Source organism: Hevea brasiliensis, chromosome 10 (assembly GCF_030052815.1).
Source record: "Hevea brasiliensis isolate MT/VB/25A 57/8 chromosome 10, ASM3005281v1, whole genome shotgun sequence".
Lineage (NCBI taxonomy): Eukaryota > Viridiplantae > Streptophyta > Magnoliopsida > Malpighiales > Euphorbiaceae > Hevea > Hevea brasiliensis.
Window position 1 is genome coordinate 96,912,362 of NC_079502.1, and position 23,171 is coordinate 96,935,532.

At 36.4% G+C, this 23,171-nt stretch overlaps 2 protein-coding genes across 5 annotated transcripts; both read left to right on the top strand.

The window, feature by feature from the left end:
• Window positions 1-650: 650 nt before the first annotated feature.
• LOC110653776 (pentatricopeptide repeat-containing protein At3g58590) lies at window positions 651-14,904 on the top strand. Its single transcript, XM_058128367.1, has 2 exons — window positions 651-3,427; window positions 14,444-14,904. The coding sequence occupies exon 1, from the start codon at window positions 714-716 to the stop codon at window positions 2,922-2,924; it is 2,211 nt and encodes a 736-aa protein (XP_057984350.1). The 5' UTR covers window positions 651-713; the 3' UTR covers window positions 2,925-3,427; window positions 14,444-14,904.
• Window positions 14,905-16,118: 1,214 nt separating this feature from the next.
• On the top strand, window positions 16,119-22,620 carry LOC110664013 (transcription factor GTE4). 4 transcript variants are annotated; one of them, XM_021823534.2, is made up of 5 exons: window positions 16,119-18,409; window positions 18,502-18,547; window positions 18,640-18,753; window positions 18,920-18,990; window positions 22,197-22,534. In XM_021823534.2, the coding sequence occupies exons 1-4, from the start codon at window positions 16,601-16,603 to the stop codon at window positions 18,967-18,969; spliced, it is 2,019 nt and encodes a 672-aa protein (XP_021679226.2). In that variant the 5' UTR covers window positions 16,119-16,600; the 3' UTR covers window positions 18,970-18,990; window positions 22,197-22,534. The 4 variants fall into 4 exon arrangements, with proteins under 4 accessions (XP_021679226.2, XP_057984351.1, XP_021679225.2 ...); XM_058128368.1 differs by lacking the exon at window positions 22,197-22,534 and adding an exon at window positions 22,536-22,620 and having other exon boundaries at window positions 16,131-18,409; window positions 18,637-18,753; XM_021823533.2 differs by having other exon boundaries at window positions 16,131-18,409; window positions 18,637-18,753; window positions 22,090-22,534.
• Window positions 22,621-23,171: the final 551 nt, after the last annotated feature.

Here is a 23,171-nt window from a genome sequence, read left to right on the forward strand (position 1 = left end):
AGAGTACTTAATAAAACCTTTCAATTTAGTTTATGACATGGAGTCATTGACTTTTAATGCTAGTTTTGTGACGTCAACTTCTAGTGGAAAAAAAAAAAGTGATCTTTTTTGCTTAATTAATTAATAGAGCAATGATGTGCATGCTTATTACGACATTATTATTTTGTACATATATTTATATATGTATTTCTACCATAATAAAATATAGCACATTTACTTAATAAATGCCATTCTAAATTTTAATATTTTTAATATTTTTATTTCATAATTAATTTTGACTTAAAACTCGAATTCAAAATTCCATAATTCTCTAAATTATTTAAATAATGCTAAACTAAAGCTAATTAAGTAGTAGTCTTAATATTTAATTAATGTAATTTAATTATATTTATAAAATTTTAGTCTATTTATTTTAATTTTTATTATTAAGTTAAATTTGTTTTAATATGCTAAAAATAATTTAATATTTAGAAATACACACAAATTTTTATAAGATAAAATAATTAAATATTGAAATTTAAAAAAAATAAACCAAAAATATTATAAAAAAATTATATTTTCTTTCAAATATTTTATTATCTGGATATATTTATAGAAGAATGAGAGTAATTTTGCCATTTTATAAAATTTAGTAATTCTAAATAGTAGTTTAAAATTTAGCCACGAAGTGAGCTGTCCCAGCCATATTTTGATTTTCCGCTCTGTTGTCCCGCATGAGCTTCTATGGAGATTTCTTCAAACACTACCACCGTCTTCTTTACCTCCTACAAGTCTGCTCAAGGGTTCGTTCCCTTGACACAACAAAACCTCTCCACGCACTAACTATCACTCTTGGTCCAAGCCCCAACCAACCTACTTTTCTTTATAACAATATTATCTCTCTATATGCTTCACTGGATGAGTTGCCAATGGCACATAAGGTGTTTGAAAACATGCCCCAAAGGAGCGTTGTATCCTATAATTCAATGATCAGTTCCTATTGTAGGTATGATTATTTAGAGGAAGCCTGGGCAATTTTTCGTCAGATGAAAAATTTTGGGTTTAGGCCCAACAACTTCACATTTGCTGGATTATTGTCGTGTGCATCTATGGATCTGCGTCTTGGGGTTCAGTTGCAGACATATGCAATGAAGAATGGGTTGTTTTACGCTGATGCTTATGTGGGTACTGCTTTGTTGGGTTTGTTTGGAAGGTTTGGGTGGTTAGATGAGGCATTCTGTGTTTTTGAGGATATGCCTGCTAAGAGCTTGGTGACATGGAATTCAATGATATCTTTGTTTGGAAATCAAGGCTGTGTCGAAGATTGTGTGCATTTATTTTGTGAGTTTTTTAGGAAAGAGGGTTGTTTGTCTGAATGTTCTTTTGTGGGTGTCTTGTCTGGATTAGTATGTGAGGAAAGTTTGGAATTTGGAGAGCAAATACATGGTTCAGTCATTAAAAGAGGGTTTGATTATAAAGTTTCAGTCGTGAATTCCCTTATTAATATGTATGCGAAATGTGCAAGCATGCACCTAGCGGAGAAAACGTTTGAGGAGGCAGCTTGTACAGATGTTGTGACATGGAATACAATTATTGGTGCATTGGCAAAAAACAAGAAGCCGAGAGAAGCTTTAGAGCAATTTTTAAAAATGTATAAGAATGGAATTATGCCTAACCAGACTACATTTGTAAGTCTCATCAGTTCTTGTGCCAATTTACTGATCCCAATGTATGGAGAATTTGTCCATGCTAAAATAATCATGCATGCTCTGGAAACTGATGTTTATGTTGGTAGTGCCTTGGTGGATTATTATGCTAAATGTGGCAAACTGGATGATGCCAAGCGTTGTTTTGTTACAATAAATGAGAAGAATGAGGTTTCTTGGAATGCTTTAATTCAGGGTTGTGCGAATAAATGCCCTTCTGCTTCTATTTCCTTGCTTCTAGAAATGCTTCAATGTGGATACCGGCCTAATGAGTTTTCATTTTCAGCTGTTCTGAAATCATCATCAAAATTAGAGATACAGCAACTTCATTGTCTGATTATTAGAATGGGCTATGAGGATAATGAATATGTGTTAGCTTCCCTTATTTCATCCTATGGCAGGAATGGTCTCATATCTGATGTGCCTGTCTTCATTGCAGCTTCTGAAACACCACTTTCTGCTGTTCCCTCTAACAATATTGCCGGAATCTATAACAGATCTGGCCAGTACCATGAAGCATTAAAGTTGCTTTCTCAGCTTGAAGAACCAGATGATGTTTCTTGGAATATTGTCATTGCAGCTTGTGCTCGCACTCGTAATTATAAAGAGGTTTTTGAACTTTTCAAGCACATGCTTATGGCTCGAATCCATCCAGATAATTATACGTATGTTAGCCTTATAAGTGTGTGTAGTAAGATTTGCGATCTTGCTTTGGGTAGTTCTGTTCATGGTTTCCTCATAAAGATTAATTTCAGTTTTTGTGATGCTTTTGTCTGCAATGTATTGATAGACATGTATGGAAAATGTGGGTGCCTTGGAAGTTCAGTAAAAATCTTTAATAGTATGACAGATAGAAACCTCATCACATGGACGGCTCTAATTTCAGCCCTTGGAATTAACGGTTGTGCCTATGAAGCATTGGAAAGGTTCAAAGAGATGGAATATCTGGGGTTTAGACCCGATAAGGTTGCTTTTATTGCAGCACTTACAGCATGCAGACATGGTGCTTTAGTAAGAGAAGGGATAGAATTGTTTGAGAAAATGAATAGTTATGGTATTGAACCAGAAATGGATCATTATCATTGTTTTGTGGATTTATTGGCGAGAAATGGACATGTTAGGGAAGCAGAGAAAGTAATTTCCAGCATGCCTTTCCCACCTAATCCCTACATATGGCGTAGTTTCCTTGAAGGCTGCAAGAGATATGGTACAGTAGAGGATCAAGTTATGGGAATGTGAACTTAAGGCTTGTAGACTGACAATGAGACATCAGACATGCAAATTGAACTTGTTCAATGAATTATTTTCTCAAATGTTCCTCGTGACTTTCTGACCTTTGAAGTTCATGTCACCTAGCGCATTTATGTCAACAAAAAAAGAAAGATCTCAAAGTGTAAATTTCCAAGGTAGCTGATTGTTTATTTTGGCTGGTGGTGCTGATTTAAGCTCGCATAATGCAGATGGAGGGCAAACAGCATTACGGATTTAGCAAAAGGATTTCTTCTTCCTTTCTTCTCTACTTGATATGGGGTGCCATACTGATCTACTGTCATCATGAAATTTTGTAATATTAAACGATCAGAAGTGGCAAACCTCATATTTTGTGGACAGCATCGAGAGCATGTTCCCTTGAGCACATTCGCACCAACCCAAAACTTGTTATGAATCTACGAACAAAAAATTCATTTTGAGCAATCTTCTCCTGCTTCATCAACAGATGCCAAATATTTCCTTTGATCAAGGTACATGGAGGAAATCTTTCCCGGCCTTTCTTCCATTTTCTTCCCCTGATTATACAGAAAGTCGATTTGAATGAGAATTTTGTGAACATGTTGAAAGTCTACAGAAAGAAAGCAAATTTTGGTAAATTTATTATTGCGTATGATTTTGCTTTGATAGGATTTTATGATATCTGCCTTTTGTGCTCTTGTAAATAGTGAAATCATAAAATGGCACGAAGCAAATTTTACAATTTAGACAGTCTTATAAGCATTGTGATCATGTTAAGAAGAAAGTTTATTGTTTCAACAAAAGATGGTATAAAAAATAAATATATTTAGAAGAAAGATGTGACACCCCTTACCCGTCTACAGTATAGCTGAGCAAGTTATGCCACTCAGTGTGCCGGAGCACCAATTTATGTTTATATTATAATTTATTCCTTTATAATTCATTTATTTTCAATTTTGAGAAATCTGAATTTATCCGCAAATTTTATAGAAAATTCGGCAGAGTGTCGGCTGTAAATTGAAAAAAAACAGTTCTTCTGAACATGTTTAAAAACACTTCTAAAATAATTTTCAAATTCAAACTCCATTATACACATTCAAGTCAATCTCAAAGTCTCAACATTTCATTTTTCAACATACATAATGCAGAAAACCTCAATAATATGAAATTTCATATATTTATATTAATACATAATTACAGGAGTTTATAGTTACAATTCAAGCTAATACAAAATGCAAAATACAAAAGGGTCACTTATAGTCCTAATGTCCTACCATATGCAGTGCAGATGTGAGGTGACTCTGGACCCCGGATGCAGCTCTGAAGGCTCACTCCATCTGATGTCTGCTGGGCTCTCCAGCTAAGTCTCCAGTACCACGCGCTAAGCAATTCTGCTTAGTGGTGACAATATAAAATAATATAAAATAACATAAAATAAAACGAATATGCAGAATATGTATGTTTAAATTTTTTGTAGACTTTACTTCTGATATTATTTGCATTATTATTTGATTAAACTTTGGTAAGGTTTATTATCATTGCCCGAGTAACCCATACTAGTTGGATCGGATCGATAAGCAGTAAGCGCACTGGGTACTAAGTACCTCGGACCATCACACCATCGATCACATTGTGTCTCCCGGTGTGCAACAGAACAACTAATAAGCTGTAATAATGATTAAGGTTAAAACCCACGTATATTAACTCAAATAACATAGCCAAAGGCTATTATTTCACAGAATGGCATGGGAAAGCCATGAAACACAGAATGACATGAAGCCATATGCAGTATTGTTAACAGAACTCTATTGACATGTCAAGCTATCCAAACCAATCATGTTAGGTATACTAGGGCATTTTATACTTTTGAGTTTTACAATTTTTAAATTTCAAGTTTTGGTGTTACTATTCACTTCATTAGTCAACCAAAATGTTGACTTTTGCATAGATAATAGGTACATTGGTTTTAATACTCCCAACATACCACATTTTGCATTTAAAATTTGTTGGTATTGGTTGCCAATACCATTTCTAAGCTTAATGTTAATTAAGCAGAATTTTCAGTTTTCATACTTCATTTTTACTATTCCATTTGTCATTTTTACAGTGGGAATTTGGCAAAATGATCAACATGAAAGTTGTTTCTTATTTTGTCGAATTGAATTTCTTTTTTTGAATCACTCCATTTGGAGTTTTGTAGCTCAAGTTATGGTCCAAAAACCACAACTGGCCGGATTGAAATTTTTCTGAACTGACCATATCTACAGTGCAATGAACAGTGACTGCAACTCACTTGTTGGATAGGTTCTGGTCATAATTTGGGTTAGGTTCTTTCATGAAAGTTGTTGGTCTATATCTCAGCTTGTTGCTAGTAAAATTTCAGGTCAATTGAACCTTTCTACATTGAGTTATGGCCAATGAACAATCACTGTTCATTTGGTCATTCTGCAGAAACAGACTGCAGGTCACCCAGATTTAGGCAAGCTTTTGGTCCACTTGGTTTGGTTTTATGGGCATTGTTTTTTTACTAAAGTTGTGCCATTATGTGTTTAGTTGCATGTCCAATTGGCCTTGCACCAATTGAACCTCTACAATTCAAGTTATGGCTGCCCAAACCTGCTAGACTCATGTCCAATTGTGCAGATCACCAAGGGCAGCCACACTAATCTCAATTCCCACTACACAAACCACTTCATTTCTTGTTTACACATATCCAAATGGTCACTAATTGACCATTAAAACTCACTTTAACCATTACATGATCAAAGTCTCCATTTTATACCCAAACCCTAACACATTATTTTATACCCAAACCCTAACACATTCTATCTCAATTCATGCATTCACTTACCTTTCATCATTCTAAACAATAGGTTAGTATTATGGGCAGCCACAATACCAAATTTATTCAAGGAAAACAATCAAAACCCTACCCTTCACATAGCTACTGAAAATGGGGGTTTACATAATTATCAATTTTATTGAAGTTTCTCTCATTTTCAAGCTCAATTTTTGTCCCTAAACATGCATTTCAAAAAGAAAGCAAGGATTGGTCACTAACCTCTTTGGAACTAAGATTGGGTCTTGCAAAACTTTAGTTTTTCTTCAAAATTTTGCTGCCTAAAGCTTCACCAAGATGAAAGAGCAATTTTTTGTATTGACAATTAGGGTTTTTGGTGGAAGAAAGCTAGGGAAAATCAAGCTTGAAAAAGCTTGTTCATGGAGGGTTAGGGAAGGAGAGTTGACGTCAAGGAGAAGAAGAAGGAAGAGATTCTGATTTTTTTTTTTTCATTTTCAGCTCATTTAGTCTCTTTTATAGAAAGTTATGCCATGTGTCAAGACAAGATTGGTTGGGAGATTTTTAATGACATCATTATGATGTCACAAGTCCATTTTCCTTCATTTACTCTTCATTTCTTGTCTATTTAATTGCAATTAAATTTTTAATAATATTTAATCATATTTTATGTTATATAAATTATTTATTTAACTGGACAAGTTGGTCAAAAATCATCTCTGAAGACGAAATGATCAAAATGCCCTTTCGTTTGGCTTAACGGGTCAAAATTGTCTGTACCGATTGAAAAATTTTTCTAAGTATTTTCTTGGCATTCTAATGCCATAAGAACCTCAATGACCCTTCTCTGGAATCTCAAGAATTATTTTATAATTTTTCCTAAATTTTGTTTTCTTATTAATATTTGAGTTAATTTTTGGTTACTCACTTTAGTTTAAATATTTTTCCGAACGTTCTAGCTGTCCGGACTGACACTGGTCACCGGAACAGTAGACTATACGGACTAGCTAAAATGAGAATGTTACAACTCTTCCCCTCTAATAAAAATTTCATCCTCGAAATTTACCTGATGCAAACAATTGAGGGAACTGTTGCCTCATTATCTCTTCACTTTCCCAAGTTGCCTCTTCAGTGTTGTGGTGCCTCCAAAGCACTTTCACTAGTGGAATTTGTTTATTTCTCAGTTCCTTCACTTCCCGAGCTAGGATTTGTATATGTTCTTCTGTATATGTCAAGTCCGATTGGATTTCAATCTCTTACATGGAAATGACATGCGAAGGGTGGGTCTGAGTGATATCTTCTCAACATAGAAACATGGAATACATTGTGTATTTTATCCAGTTCTGGTAGTAAAACTAGCCGATAAGCCACTGTTCCCACACGTTCAATTACTTCATATGGGCCAATAAACCTAGGGCTTAACTTACCCTTTCTTCCAAATCTCAGTACTTTCTTCCATGGTGAGACTTTGAGAAACACTTTATCACTAACTGCATACTCTATCTCTTTTCTCTTCAGGTCGGCATAAGACTTCTGTCTATCTGAGGCAATCTTCAGGTTAGCTTTAATCATCTTCACTTTTTCCTCAGTCTGTTTCACCAGGTCTGGTCCTACCAGCTTATCTTCGCCCAATTCAGTCCAACACACTGGGGTTCTACATTTCCTCCCATACAGTGCTTCATATTTGGATGCTAGCTTGGTAGCTATTATTGTATGCGAATTCTGCCAGTGGAAGGTATCTATCCTAACTCCCCTCAAACTCAATGACACAACTCCTTAGTATATCCTCCAGGATCTATCACATAATTTACATTGTTACTATCATTTTAATTTATTAATTACGAAAATTCAATTAGTTCTTAGATTTACCTGGATTATTCGTTCTGACTGTCCATCAGTCTGGGGATGAAAAGCCGTGCTAAAGCGGAGTTGTGTGCCCAAGGCTTCTTGCAACTTTTTCCAGAATCTCGATGTAAATCTTGGGTCTCGGTCAGATATGATGGAAAATGGGATTCCATGCAGTCTAATTATCTCATTGATATACAATTCTGCTAGCTTCTCCAGTGAGTAGTCAGTCCTAACTGGCAGAAAATGTGCTGACTTCGTCAATCTATCCACTATCACCCACACTGCATCATGCTTTATTTGGGTGAGAGGTAGACCACTAACAAAATCCATAGTGACCCGGTCCCATTTCCATTCAGGTATACTTATAGGCTGTAGCAATCCTGATGGAACTTGATATTCTGCTTTAACTTGCTGACATGTCAAACACTTAGTCACATAGTCAGCTATATCCCTCTTCATACCAGGCCACCAATAATGAGGCTTCAAATCATTATACATTTTCATGCTTTCCAGGTGCATAGCATAAACACTAGTATGTGCTTCTTTCAGAATATTAGTCTTCAGTTCCCCATCATCTGGTACACACACTCTTCTTCTGTAGTACAAACACCCATCTGCTTTCACCTCATAATCAGTTTCCTTTCCCTCTGGAATTTTACCCACAATGGCCATTAATTTTTCATCTGCCCTCTGCCCATCTTGTATCTGCTGTAGCAGGGTTGGCTTCACTTGTAACTCAGCCAAAATAGCTTTATCCTGAGCTAAGGACAGACACGCATTTAGTGATCTTAAAGTTGTGATGGACTTCTTGCTCAAAGCATCAACAACTACATTTGCCTTCCCAAGATGATAATCTATCACACAATCATAGTCCTTTAGGAACTTAATCCATCGCCTCTGTCTAAGATTGAGCTCCTTCTGGGTTGGCAAATATTTTAGACTCTTGTGGTCTGTATAGATGTAGCATTTTTCACCATATAAATAATGCCTCCACATCTTCAGTGCAAAGATAATTATTGCTAACTCCAGGTCATGAGTAGGGTAGTTCTGTTCATGTGGCCTTAACTGCCTGGAAGCATAGGTGACCACTTTCCCCTCTTACATCAATACACACCCTAGCCGATTATGTGAGGCATCACTGTAGACCACAAAGTCTTTTCCCGATACTGGCTGTGTTAACACTGGTACTTCTGTCAACATAGCCTTCAGCCTCTCAAAACTGGCTTGGCACTTGTCATCCCAGCCAAATTTCACATTATTGTGCAACAACTTAGTCATTGGAGCAGCTATAAGAGAGAACCCCTTCACAAATCTTCTGTAATACCCAGCTAACTTCAAGAAACTTCTGACCTCAGTTGTATTTCTAGGAGGCTTCCACTCCATCAGTGCTTCTATCTTTTTGGGATCCACTCTAATCCCTTTTGCTGATACTATGTATCCAAGGAAGGAGATTTCACTCATCCAGAAGTCACATTTGGACAGCTTAGCATATAGCTTCTTTTCTCGCAGGGTTTGCAGAACAATCCTCAAATGTTCATCATGTTCTTCCCTAGTCTTGGAATACACCTGAATATCATCAATAAAGACCACTATAAACCGATCTAAGTATGGATGGAAGATACAGTTCATAAGGTCCATAAATGCTGTTGGTGCATTTGTTAACCCAAACGGCATCACTAGAAATTCATAGTGCCCATACCGGGTTCTGAATGCAGTTTATGACACATCTGCATTCTTTACCCTCAACTAATGATACACTGATCTGAGATAGATTTTTGAACATACACCAGCTCCCTTTAACTGATCAAACAGATCATCAATTCTGGGCAACAGATATTTATTCTTCACAGTTACTTTATTCAACTGCCGGTAATCAATACACAATCTCAAAGTTCCATCCTTTTTCTTCACAAATAGCATCAGAGCTCCCCATGGTGACACACTGGGGAGTATGAACCCCTTATCAAGCAACTCTAACAATTGAGTTTTTAACTCCCTTAATTCAGTGGGTGCCATCCTATAAGGAGCAATAGAAATGGGTGTTGTACCCGGCATTACCTCAATAGCAAACTCGACTTCTCTTTCTGGTGGTAAATCAGGCAACCCTTCAGGAAATACATCTGGAAAGTCTCTTACTGTGGGTATATCACACTGGTTTGGCTTAGCTTGCCTAGTATCAATCACGTGTGCTAAGTAAGCTTCACAGCCTTTTCTTATCAATCTTCTTGCAACTGTGGCTGAGATAACATTAGACAGGAAATCTGTCCTTTCACCCATAACAGTGATCTCATTACCCTCAGAAGTTTTCAAAGAAATTCTCTTCAATTTGCAATCAACTATTGCCTGATGACGTGACAACCATTCCATACCTAAAATCACGTTAAACTCGTGGAAGGGCAATTCAATTAGGTCTGCCGAGAATTCATACCCCTGAATCCTCAACGGGCAATCTTTATACACTTTATTCACTACCACACTGTGGCCTAGTGGATTTGTGATCAGAATGTCTTGATCACTCTCCTCTACTGGAACTCCCCTCTCTATGGGTAGTTTGATGCAAATGTAGGAATGAGTGGATCCTGGATCCACCAATACATATACAGAAGTGTTGTAGAGGGAAAACGTACCCCTGATGACATCCGGGGCATCTTGCTCCTCCTGAGCTCCGATGGCATAGGCCCTGGCAGGTATTCTAGTGTCTGGCCTCTCAGCTGACTCGGATGCAGGCCTCAGTGATGGACCAGCTGCCTCAGGTTTACCGGGCTTTCTACCCCTTTGTGGTGCAGGAGTAGGTCTGTCAGTTTGTATTGGAGCGACTGTAGTAGTCCTCTTCGGACAATTCTTGGTCTGATATTCTGTCGATCCACACCGTAAGCATGCACCGGTCACTCGCCAACATTCCCCCTTATGCCACTTCGGCGATCGACAAGCGAGAAGATGCGGTGGTCCCTAAACACCGTCCCTGGAGAGCTGCCCATTGATGGTGTGGACTGGCCTCTCCTAGGTGTGAACTGTGGTCTGGGCCTTTGAGACTGGCCCTGACCCTGTGGTGGTCCTGAACTCTGAGCAGGAGGACCCTTACTCTTCTTGCTGGGAGCAGAAAATGTACTGGACTGACTCGGAGCCCTCTTCTACTGTCTTTCCCTTCTATTTTGTTCATTAATTCTGACCCTTTCCACTTTTGATGCTGCATCTACCAGTTTAGAAAAACCCATGATCTACATTGGTGTGATCATGACTTTGATGTTGTCATTGAGCCCTTCTTCAAACCGTCTGCACCTCTCTGCCTCTGTAGGGACTATCTCCCTCCCATGCCGGCTCAGTTTGACAAACTCACGCTCATACTCAGCCACTGACAACTGTCTCTATCTCAGACTGATAAATTCCCTTCTTCGCTCTTCTAAATACACTTTGCTAATATATTTTTTCCTGAACTCTGTGAGGAAGAATTCCCAGGTGATCCGTTCAGGTTGCACCTCACTGGTTACTGTGTCCCACCACTGATATGCATCATCCTGAAGTAGGGACACAACACCCACTAGGTTCTGCTCAGGGGTGCAATTTAGTTGTTTCAGCACTTTGATGGTTCTATCCAACCAGTTTTCTGCGGCCATGGGATCATCCTCCCTCTTCCCAAAAAAGTCCACAGCCCCATGCTTCCTCAATTTCTCTAAATGAGATTTCTGTGGTGCTGGTGGTGGTTGTGGCTGTGGTTGTGGTGGTGGAATTGCCCCCATCATTTGTCGATAAAACTCGGTCATTTGTTAAAATAGTGCAAACTAAGGTTGGGCAGGTGCCTCAGCTACTGGTGGAGCAGATTCTTCCCTGCCCCCAGATTCAGCCCTGGGTGGAGCACAACTCTCCACCTCTTATTCAACTGTTCTTTGCGAAGCAGGATCCATATCCTATTCAAAATAAGAAAACAAACAGATTTACATCAGTGTCACCTCAACACTTACAAATGCAATGCAATGGTATGCACTCTATCTAGGCCCAGAAACGCTTAAACCGATGCTCTGATACCACTAAATGTGACACTCCTTACCTGTCTACAGTATAGCCGAGCAAGTTATGTCACTCAGTGTGCCGGAGCACCAATTTATGTTTCTATTACAATTTATCCCATTATAATTCATTTATTTTTAATTTTGATAAATTTGAATTTATCAGCAAATTTTATAGAAAATCCGACAGAGTGCCGGCTGTAAATTGAAAAAAAAACAGTTCTTCTGAACCTGTTTAAAAACACTTCTAAAATAATTTCCAAATCCAAACTCCATTATACACATTCAAGTCAATCTCAAAGTCTCAACATTTCATTTTTCAACATACATAATGCAGAAAACCTCAATAGTATGAAATTTCATATATTTACATTAATACATAATTATAGAAGTTTATAGTTACAATCCAAACTAATACAAAATGAAAATACAAAAGGGCCACCTATAGTCCTAATGTCCTACTATATGCAGTGCAGATGTCCTACTTGTCTATTTAATTGCAATTAAATTTTTAACAATATTTAATCATATTTTATGTTATATAAATTATTTATTTAACTAGATAAGTTGGCCAAAAATCATCTCTGAAGACGAAATGACCAAAATGCCCTTCGTTTGGCTTAACGGGTTAAAATTGTCTGTACCGATTGAAAAATTTTTTTAAGTATTTCTTGGCATTCTAATGCCATAAGAACCTCAATGACCCTTCTCTGGAATCCCAAGAATTATTTTATAATTTTTCCTAAATTTTTTTTTCTTATTAATATTTGAGTTAATTTTTGGTTCCTCACTTTAGTTTAAATATTTTTCCTAACGTTTTAGCTGTCCGGACCGACACTGGTCACCGGAACAGTAGACTGTATGAACTAGCTAAAATAAGGATGTTACAAAAGACATGTCAGTGTTGATTGAGGATAAGTTCAGAAAAGATGTTTAAAACAGCTTGGCTATCTATTTTGTAGACCTCTATGCTCTGTGTCTTGGTAATTAAGTGGTATTTTGAGGAACGACAAAAGGAAGAATATACTTATCAAACTTTAGTTGTTTCTGGATAAAAAAATGTTCAAAATTAACCTAAAAAAAGCCCTTAAACATTGTATTTTCTTGAAAAATATCTCTGGTTAAGTTGCTAAAACTTATTTGAGCTATTTCATGGATGACAAGCTGTTCAGGACAATGAAATGAATGGTGGAGATGAAGATGAAAACCAGGAAAAAAAAAAAGAACAGAATTGAAAAAGAAAATTTTCATCTGCTTTCTGTGGTAGAGTACCTATAAAAAAACACAGAAAAACTTAATAGATTATCTCCTTTAGCACATAATGTTAATCTAATGACATGGATACGATTAGGTTAGATCTATACATAAACTTTCTTTAGGTTTAAATAATTCTCACTTGCAATGGACTTCTGATCATATCCAACTGTTATTATCAATTTATAATGTGAAATTCTCCTATCCTGTTTGCCTTGTACCTCTGCCAATAGTGTTTTTTTTTTCTTGTGTGGATTTTCTTGAGATTCTCCACCTCTCCTTGCATGAAAAGTCTGGGAATGTTAATGAGAAAAATTACTTGTATATATATATATATAACTGATGAATGTTTTATTATTATTATTATTATATTTGAATGTCCCCTGACCATTTGGAAAGGGAGACTGCAAATACTTTATGCCCCTGAGGCGATTAATCTGGATGTGGCAAATTGGCTGGGGGAAAAAAAAATAAAGCTTCATTGGTTCCAAGAAGAATTATTTTTGTCCTTCCCTTTTCTTCTGACTTCCATGAAGTTTGTTGAACTTAACATGTGCTGCACCATTGGTAAATGATATATAATCCTTAGAGATGAGAATAGTGGGAGGCAAGTGAGGTTGAATCAGTTCATGCACCGTGGAGATTATACGTTCAAAAACTGGCTAATCTGTTGCTCAAGGAGAGAGAGACTAGTTGGAGACAATTCCCTTATAATTTTTGTTAATCACCGTCCAAGAAATGGTCCATTAAGGCAGAAATGGTGACTAAGCTGTCAGAACTTAGAATTAGTTTCATTGGTGCGTAGAGACATTACTCTTGCTGAAGAAAGAATCAATCCAAAGGAGATGAGTGTCATTTTTTTTTTTTTGTGGTTTAAAGCTAATTAATGGAGACCACGACCACAAGCACAACCTTGAAGAAAAACTCCAAATATAAAGAGGAGAGAACTTTCTGCATATTATACCTAGGGTACTAGTCTAACTTGTCCTCTTCTGAGGAGCGCCCATTGTGAAATTTATCATATATTCATAAAGCCAAGGCAAAAAAACAAAAAAAAAAAATGTAGTGACTCATTTTATGTCCACTAGCACTCATACGACCAGCTATGTTATATGGTAGTGAGTGTTGAGCACTGAAAGAGTCGTATATATATAAGAGTTGCAGAGATGAGAATGTTAAGGTGGATGGGTGGCCATACTAGACTAGATAAAGTCCGTAATGAGAGTATTAGAGAAAATGTAGGAGTTGTGCCAATTGAAGATAAGTTGAGAGAAGGGAGATTGAGGTGGTTTGGTCATGTGAAGCATAGACATACGGAGGCTCCAGTTAGACAAGTAGAGCACATTATAGAAAGAAAAAAAGGTAGACCTAAATTGACTTGGAGGAGAGTAATACAACATAACGCATTACACATCTGTGAACTATTCAAACTAGCTGGGTTTGCTATACATGCATATATAGATATTTTCTTCCTATTCAGTTCTATTTAGAGTCTATTCTAGGAGCTATTGTATTAATCCTGAGTCCTAAAACTGCTTGCTCGCTTTCTGTTAGCTTCTTTCACTGCTTTTGAAATAAACTTGATATATATCTAACATTAGATGGGTAACCCAATTCGTAAACAGGTTTTGGTTGTGTTCATGATTGTGTTGATGATGATACTTGTGATGAGGTCTGAGGCAAGAGAGCTTGATAGCGGCCTTCTTTTACACAAAATGGGATACACTGAATCAAAACTGGAGTATCACTGGAGGATTTCTAAGCTAAATTCATATACTGATAGAGTGTCACCTGGAGGACCGGATCCTGAGCATCACTCTCATTTTCCAGGAAAGCCTTGACGTCTTAATATATGTAAGATGCAGCACCTATATATACTTAAGTGTATTTTTGGTTGCTTATGTTTCCTGTCTTTTGAATAAATATATGTATGCTGCTTGGCCTACTGCTATATACGTGTGACACTAAAATAAAAGCTATTGTAGAATGTAGAAAACTGCAACCAAGAAGTTTCACCTGCACGTTGTAAGAGGGGCTTGTCTCATATATATCTTGCAATGAATGAAATATATATTTTTCTCAAGAATGTGTTATACATGCTTCTTCTGTCTTCTTTAGCTATCACTGGTTATATATTTTGCAAGAGAGAATACAACAATTCTTGGAGAGCCTAAGGGGGTATCTATTAGAAGGCTTAAAAGGTTACAAAGAGTTTACCAAAATGTGAAATAAGAGGTAAAGAAAAAATATTTTGTTTAAAAAATAACATGCACATAAATATTTTGTATATTAAGTTGTAATTGAGAGATTATTATGTGCTCTGATGCACATATTTCTTCACTTATAAGATATAAGACTTTGCTTTTTAATTCAGAAAATAATTATTATTATGTATTTATGAGGAGCACTTTCTTTTAGTGTTCTGGTGTATGCTAAAATTTTTTGTTGTAATTAAATATTTATTCATATAATCTATTTTATGATATAATACACAATATAAATATATATTTATTTATTATTTTTTACATAAAACTAAATAAATTACATATTTATTCGCCTAAAGAAAAAAAAAAGAATGTGACACGATTTAAGCTTTAAGCCCAGCCAACTAATTTCATTTCTAAATATATTTAATAATATAGTTTTAAATTATTTTTTAATAGTTTTAAGTAACGCTTCTAAACTTATATTTTTTCAATCCAACAAGCAGAATAAATCATCAAATTTGAGCCTGGATTCGCGACATAACATCATCCCAATTTAAACCGCCCAAACTAAGCCCAACACAAATCAAATCCACCAACCCCTACGCTACATCCCCGGCGACTAGATCCACGCGCCCCCTGGGCAAACTCTTCAAAATCCCATAATCAGAGTTGAGAAATTTTTAAAAAATTATTAATTATATTTGTTCCATGCATATCTTTTTTTTTTTCATAATTATGCAAAATTTATTTTATATATTATAAGAGTAATTTATTTTTTTATAAAAAAAATATTATTTCTTAATATTTTTAATATATTTAATAATTAATTAAAATTTTTTAATTATTTTATAATAATAAAATAATAAAAAATATTATTTAATAATTTTTATTTTTATGAAATTTATTTATATTATTTTATATAAAATTACGATTTTATTTTATAATTTCTCCTAAAGCTCACGCCCACGTGGAGCTGACGCACAGCACTCTCTCCTCGCTGATGGGTCATTGTGTGCCACGCACTATTGCCACACGTGAGTCCAACGCAGGTGATATTTGTCATGATACTTCGCGAACACGACTCCTTTATACACGAATGCATGCGAACCGTACACCTGTGATGAGAGAGTGAGGTAGAGGGAGAAATTTAGAGAGAGAAATAAGCTTTAGAGAGAGAAAGTTTTTTCTAGAGTGAGAGCGGAGGAGCCAAAAAGGAGATCTGATCGAATCGTGAGAGAGAAAGGTAAACGAGCACGAAACCCTAACCCTACTGTTTCTTCCAATCCCGAATCCTCTCCTTCTCTATGTGTTCCTGTATATAGAGACATGTATGTGTAGATAGTTCTTTGTGTGTGTTGGTACAGATTTAGATTAGAGTAGATCGATAAAAGTTGGAGCTTGCTGTTAGGTTTTTGTTTGTGTTTTGTGTTTTGCCCTAATTGAATTCTGATTCTAGGGCAAAATTAGGGTTTTTGTGGCTGGTTATAAAGGGACTCGAAAAACCCTAGTTTTGGACCAGTCTTGTGATTCGGTTTGTGTGGATAAAAAAGAAATTAGGGTTTTGGAGTTACATGTATGGCTTCGGGGACTATAGTTGGAGAGGGAGGTGGAAATGATGGAGCTAGAGAGAAACAGAGGTTTACAGAGAGTAAAGTTTATACAAGAAAAGCTTTTAAAGGGCCCAAGAAGAACATCAACAACCTCACCACCACCACCACCACCACCACCACCACCACCAATAACAACAACACCATAAACGCTCCCAACTCCACAATATCCACCACCGCAACTGCAGCCGACGACAACAACAACAACAACAACAATAGCAGCAGCAACGACAATAACAACGACAAGAACATTGAGAATAACTCCATCCAAGTGCCGGAATCTCAAACACCAGCTTTAGAAGACACAAATTCGGCCCAGCAACAGCCCATTTCTCGCCTGGATGCCAACTCGGACGATTCTTCTAGCCTCAATAGGCATCAAGGAACGCCAGCTGTGGCCCCAAGTGGTCCGGAACTGACTGCTGGCAATGGGGTAGTGAAGCGAGGTTTGGACAATAAGGTAAAGATAAATTTGGCGTCCAAGTCTAAGCAGGAGATGAGAGATCTCAGGAGGAAGCTCGAGAGTGAACTTGATATGGTAAGGAGTTTGGTGAAAAGGATTGAGGCCAAGGAAGTGCAGCTTGGTGTTGGTGGGTATGGTAATTCTCGATTGTCTCTGACTGAGGTTGATAATGGATTGAAGAGGGTAAATTCGGAGGTGGGCTCAGTGGGTGCTCCTCGTGAGATTACTACTCCTATTCTTACTCCTACTCCTAGGCAGTCTAGGCCTTTGAATCAGCTTAGCATATCAGTGTTGGAGAATAGCCAGGGTCCTGGTGAGACCGTGGAGAAAGAGAAAAGGACACCAAAGGCAAATCAGTTTTATAGGAATTCAGAGTTTTTGCTTGCAAAAGACAAGTTTCCACCAGCAGAGAGTAACAAGAAGTTGAAATTGAATGGAAAGAAGCAAGGGGGAGGGGAATTGGGATTTGGGTTTGGGACGGGTTCCAAGGTTTTCAAGAATTGTAATGCTTTGCTTGAGAAATTGATGAAACATAGGCATGGTTGGGTGTTTAATACTCCTGTTGATGTAAAGACTCTTGGTTTGCATGATTACTATGCTATTATTAAGCATCCTATGGACTTGGGTACTGTGAAGACAAGGCTGAACAAGAATTGGTACAAGTCGCCTGAAGAGTTTGCAGAGGATGTGAGACTAACATTTCATAACGCTTTGAAGTATAATCCAAAGGGGCAAGATGTTCACATAATGGCGGAGGTGCTACTGAAGATGTTTGAGGAAAGGTGGGCTGTTATAAAGTCAGATTATGATCGTGAGTTGAGGTTTGCTGCCAGTTATGAGCTGGGTATTCCTACACCAACATCAAGAAAGACTCATCCGCTGCCACCCCCTCCTCTTTATATGCGGAGGATTTTGGATAGATCAGAATCAATGACCTATCCTCCTGGCGATCTTAGACCGAAATCTATTAGTACAACTCCTTCAGGAAGGACCCCTGCTCCAAAAAAGCCTAAGGCAAAGGATCCACACAAGAGGGACATGACTTATGAGGAGAAGCAGAAGCTTAGCACAAACCTCCAGAGCTTACCTTCAGAGAAGCTGGACAATATTATCCAGATAATAAAGAAGAGGAATTCATCACTTTGCCAACATGATGATGAAATTGAAGTGGACATTGATAGTGTTGATACGGAGACTCTTTGGGAACTGGATAGGTTTGTTACCAACTACAAGAAGAGTTTAAGCAAGAACAAGAGAAAAGCTGAACTTGCAATTCAAGCAAGAGCAGATGCTGAGCAGAATGTCCGGGAGAAGGTAAGGGCTTTAATAATTTTTCTGATGTTTAAGCTTACTCTTCATGAAGAAGGTACAATTGCCGAATGGATTGTTATTTTCTGGCTTTGCAGATAACAGCACCAGTTGTGGCAGAGGCACCACTGGAAACCAAAACAGGTGCAGATCTGTAGATCACGATAACTGATAGCATATATATATATATATAATTGAATATTTATTTGAATATCTTTTTCATCTTCTATTAGCAGATGAAGGGAATGTTTCCACCTCGTCACCTGTTCAAGTAGAGAAACAGGGAGATAATGGAACTAGGTCAAGTAGTTCTAGCAGCTCTAGCAGTGATTCTGGATCTTCTTCAAGTGGTATGGCAATAAATTTATTGTTTTGTAGTTTGCCTGTTTTCTCCCACATGTGAGAATGGTGTTCTTTAGTAAAATTCAGTGTTTTGCTAAAGTGTCACCGTTTATCTTTTTTATTTTTTATTTATTTATTTTTTGTGTGTGTGTGTGTGTGTGTGTGATATTGCAGATTCTGATAGTGACAGCTCCTCAGCATCTGGATCTGATGTAGGGCATTAACAGAGGAGTCGTGTAGTTATGGTAGGTTTATTTCCTTTTCTGGCTTTCCTCAATTTTAAAATTTTGTGTGAATCATGTATTTATGAAATACGCTCAATGATGTGTATCTGCTAGCTTGCCCTTTTTTTGGTCTTACTAGTTCTTGTGCATTTGCTAGACTGCATTGGACATCTGAGGAATGGTTATTTTTTTGGTTGCGAGGACATAAGCATGGCTGATTAATGGTCACAGGAGATGATTACTTTGATTTTGGTGTATTTTTTAATCCTTATAATTGGATTTATGCACTGTGTAGTTGAGTTAAAAAAAAAAATTGCTGCACATCAAATCATTTTTTTGAGTTATTTCTACTGTATACCGGCCCTGTAAGCAAGAACATGATTGTATAAATGTGTAGTTAGGTGGGTGATTGGGTCTTTGCTGCTCTAGAAAGCATGTATTTGTTTATCTATGGCAAGCTGGTTCAAAATTTTGATTCATGTGCATGGGTTCCATCTATAAATGTGGATGCCTTGTAAATTGAGCACATAATATCTATGATTTTAATGATGATCGAGAGAAAACAAATTGGGTCATTTTATGAAAATGGGGTTTATAGGCAATGTGATGTCTTACAAATGGGAAGTTATTTCTGTATGATAGAGGATTTGTGCCCCATCAATTGATGAATCCTGTATAACTAGGCATTAGCCATAGAGAGGGTAGAAAGTAAGGGGATATTGGCAATAACTATTTTGGTTAAAAAACACTATGATATTGTGGATGTTATATTAATCACTTGTAAGTGAACTACTGAGGTGCCATGGTTATAAATTAAACTGTTTTTTTCCCCGTCTAAAATGGATCAAGATAATTGAAAAAAGTCGTATGTGATTTTGGGATTTTTGTGGGAGATCATATTCATTAGTGAATATAAAATGATTGATATTAGGAGTTATCAAGTGTCTATGATCATTGGGGCCTTCTTGCAAATGCCTGACATGGTTTCTTACTTTCATTCTTTTGAAAATGATGTATTTTTTGGAAAAGCATTTACTAACATATTAGGATAAATAAATTTTCAGGTTAGATTTCTTACCCTTTTTTTAATGAAAAATCTTTATTTCTGGCCTTGAAAATGTTTAACTGTTGGACGTTTATGGGTAAAGCAGTTTCTGATTCTACGTTTGGGACTTCTGCTCTAGATAATAGAAGTTAAAATTATCTTTTATAGCTAGCTAGTTGCACCATTAATTCTGTTCACCTTAATAGTGGCTTTTTCATTCCGTTTTCTTCTATTAAAAACCTCTTTTTCTTCCCAAATTATCTGTAGTCATTTTGGCATTTTCTTGTCTGATTAAAGTTTTTATAACCTTTTGGTCTTGACTTAGTGTCTCTTCAGAATTTGTTTCAATCATTGTGGGTTGGGAGGGCAACTCTTTCCAACTTGTGATCTCAGTATTCTAGCTGGGTTATGTTTGATATGATTCTCTTTTGGTTGTTACTGTAGAGTGCAAGTGTGAATGCTATCTTGTATATATGTTAAAAGGCCTCATGTCAACAATTTGTGTGTCAAAATTTAATCCAAAGTTGACCTGCAAGCTTTCTGATTCTTGATCTCACTGGCACACTTGAGGCTTTCTTTGTCCTCCATTTATTAGGGCAGGCACCTTATACTTCTTTTGGGTGATGGGTGTGCAATGATAATCAGTATACAATTGTTCAGGAGAAAGAGAGCATTAGTTTAGATTTGGCAAATTCTACAGTTTGGTTTAATTTCATGGTTGGATTTCTACATGCAGTATAAAAACCATTTTTTTGCGTAACTAATTTTTTGAGGGTGGTGAGTATTTTTGAAAAGTGTTGCTTAAGTCAGAGCAAGGAGTACAAGAGAATAAGTTTCGGTGCACGTCAACATTGAAATTACAAGAGAAAAGGAAGAAGAGAGGAGGGGGATGGGGGAGGGAGGTGTTGTCACTATATGTGCAGTGAAGAATAGGTTGTCGGATTAAGCATGTACCAGTGAGATGCTTCCTTTATTTATATTTTCAGGGCAGATTTAAGACACAAAAGTTGGTTGCAATCTCATCTTATGACATGCATTAGTCAGAGTTGTGCACACTGCATGGTGTATTCTTGGTGGCTTCTGGATTAGTTTGGGGCCATGGCATAATAACATGTCAAAAATATGCTACATTATCTCATACTCTTTCTATAGCATAAGTGTAGGCTAGGTACAATGTTTTGAACAAGGTAGTAGGCAGTTGAAGGTTGAACTCTCTTGAGAAGAAATATTCTTTTATGGTTTTCAGATTCTGATCTTCTGAAACTGGAATAGAGATTACCATAGTGTTCATAGATGAATACAACTGGAATGCACAAAGACATATTGTTCATTAAAATTATTTATCATTAACATAAAATGAAACTAAGTAAAATGATAAATGGTGGTATATATTGGTTAATGTAGATTCTTTCTGGGAGTTTTTTTTCCCTACTTTTTGTATTTGGCCTTTATGAAATTTTTGGAATAAGTGCTTTTCTCCTTCCATTTAGTAAATTAGTTGGTGTTTAATTTTAAAAGATAGTTGGATTTTATTCCTAAATTTCAGTATGATCACTGAAATTTACTTTGTACAAGCAGAATCACTCAACCTTGATTTTGTTTCATATTTGACACATTTGCTAAATTTTGATGGAGATTCAGTCAAATTTTTTTATGTGATGACCAAGTGCTACAACCCTATAGCATGCAGAAGTATGTTGGATAACTTTTACTTCGGTTTGTTATGATGTCCAAAATATGGTTGAAACTTTATCAAAATCTAGGCAATGACTTTTGTCACAAAATGAAGTCAAGCGAGCTGAAAGATCTCGTGGGATTGTGTGTTGATGCTTACAGTGGCAAGTGTAGTTTTAGAACATTCTTTTTGATAATTAGCAGAATGACCTGTTTAAATACTCAAATGTCCTGTGAATGTTCTTATCAGAATCTTCTCTTCATTAAAATGTAGAATGCAATGTCAACTGCAGTATTCACATGCCTGTTAAATCAGTTGAGCAGTTATGTGAAATAATAGACAGGATCTCTGATCATAACCCCTTTCCATTTTGTGTTATATTGTTATTTATCTGAGCAAGGTACCTCTGCTTTTTAGCATCAAGTTGGTGACTACTGTATTGACTGTGTTGATCTGAAGGTTGTGAACTAAAAGCAACATCCTAATTGAACTATCCTCCTGTTTCAGATCCCAGAAAAATTAGAGTAGTTGGCAAACTGATATCAATTCATGAATTTCCCCAAGGAATCTGCTTTTGCTGTACAGTAGAGAAGTTCTTGATAGTCATACCAGCAATTATCCTGGCAGTGCAGAGAGAAGGGGGTTTGTATCTCGGCATAATTGAGACCGATTCCTTGAATCTACAAGTGGCTTATTTTGTCTAGTGAGAAATTTGTATAATATTTGGGTAGAATGTGATGATGATTAGAAACAGCAGATGGTTTGTTTTCTGTAGCACGTGTACATGGCTAACTACTGCTACTCATCTTAGTTTCAGTAACATTGTTGTTGATTTTCTCCTTGCAGATTGAGGATTCTTTGGTGTTATACAAAAGGTAATCTGTAATCAGAGTTCTTGAAGTGATAGATAACAATATTGCTTCATCAGAAATAGTTCTTCCAAGGCCATTTACTCATTTGCATATATGCCACTTTCTAGTCTCTAGTATCACACTGTATTTGGGATCTTGCCCTCTGTGGATATCCTGTGTCATTTATCTTGTGGATCAAACATTTTTCTTTGGAAAATTTTAAAAAGTTTAGGAATTGAATTTTGACTCGTTGTATCATAAGATAGGTATTCAATCATTGAGAGCTATTAGTGGTGTGTGTAAATGGTTAGATTGGGTAATTGAAATTATAGGAAAGTAAGAATGGAGCTGAATCGAACAAATGGAATCAAGTTGAATAAATTGCTTTGATTCAAATTTTGTCAATTTCATAAAGTACGTATCCTTGTGTAAGTTGATGTTATAAATTAATAATCTGTTTTGTGAAAAATATATTTTTTTATTTTTTAAAATATTTTTTTTTACATTTTTTAGTTTTAGTAATATGTATATATGTATTATTGGTTTAATTAAATATTTTTTATGGAATGAAAATGTTCTCATTATATCTCGTGAAACAAACAAAAACAAGTGAAGTTGTACCGTGGATGGC

Excerpts from the sequence above, each read along its gene's own strand:
- LOC110653776 (XM_058128367.1), top strand. The coding sequence starts at position 714 with ATGAGCTTCTATGGAGATTTCTTCAAACACTACCACCGTCTTCTTTAC.
- LOC110664013 (XM_058128368.1), top strand. The coding sequence starts at position 16,601 with ATGGCTTCGGGGACTATAGTTGGAGAGGGAGGTGGAAATGATGGAGCT. Across the intron at positions 18,410-18,501 it reads AGCAGAATGTCCGGGAGAAG|ATAACAGCACCAGTTGTGGC; the intron begins GTAAGGGCTTTA and ends CTGGCTTTGCAG. Across the intron at positions 18,754-18,919 it reads TTCTGGATCTTCTTCAAGTG|ATTCTGATAGTGACAGCTCC; the intron begins GTATGGCAATAA and ends GTGATATTGCAG.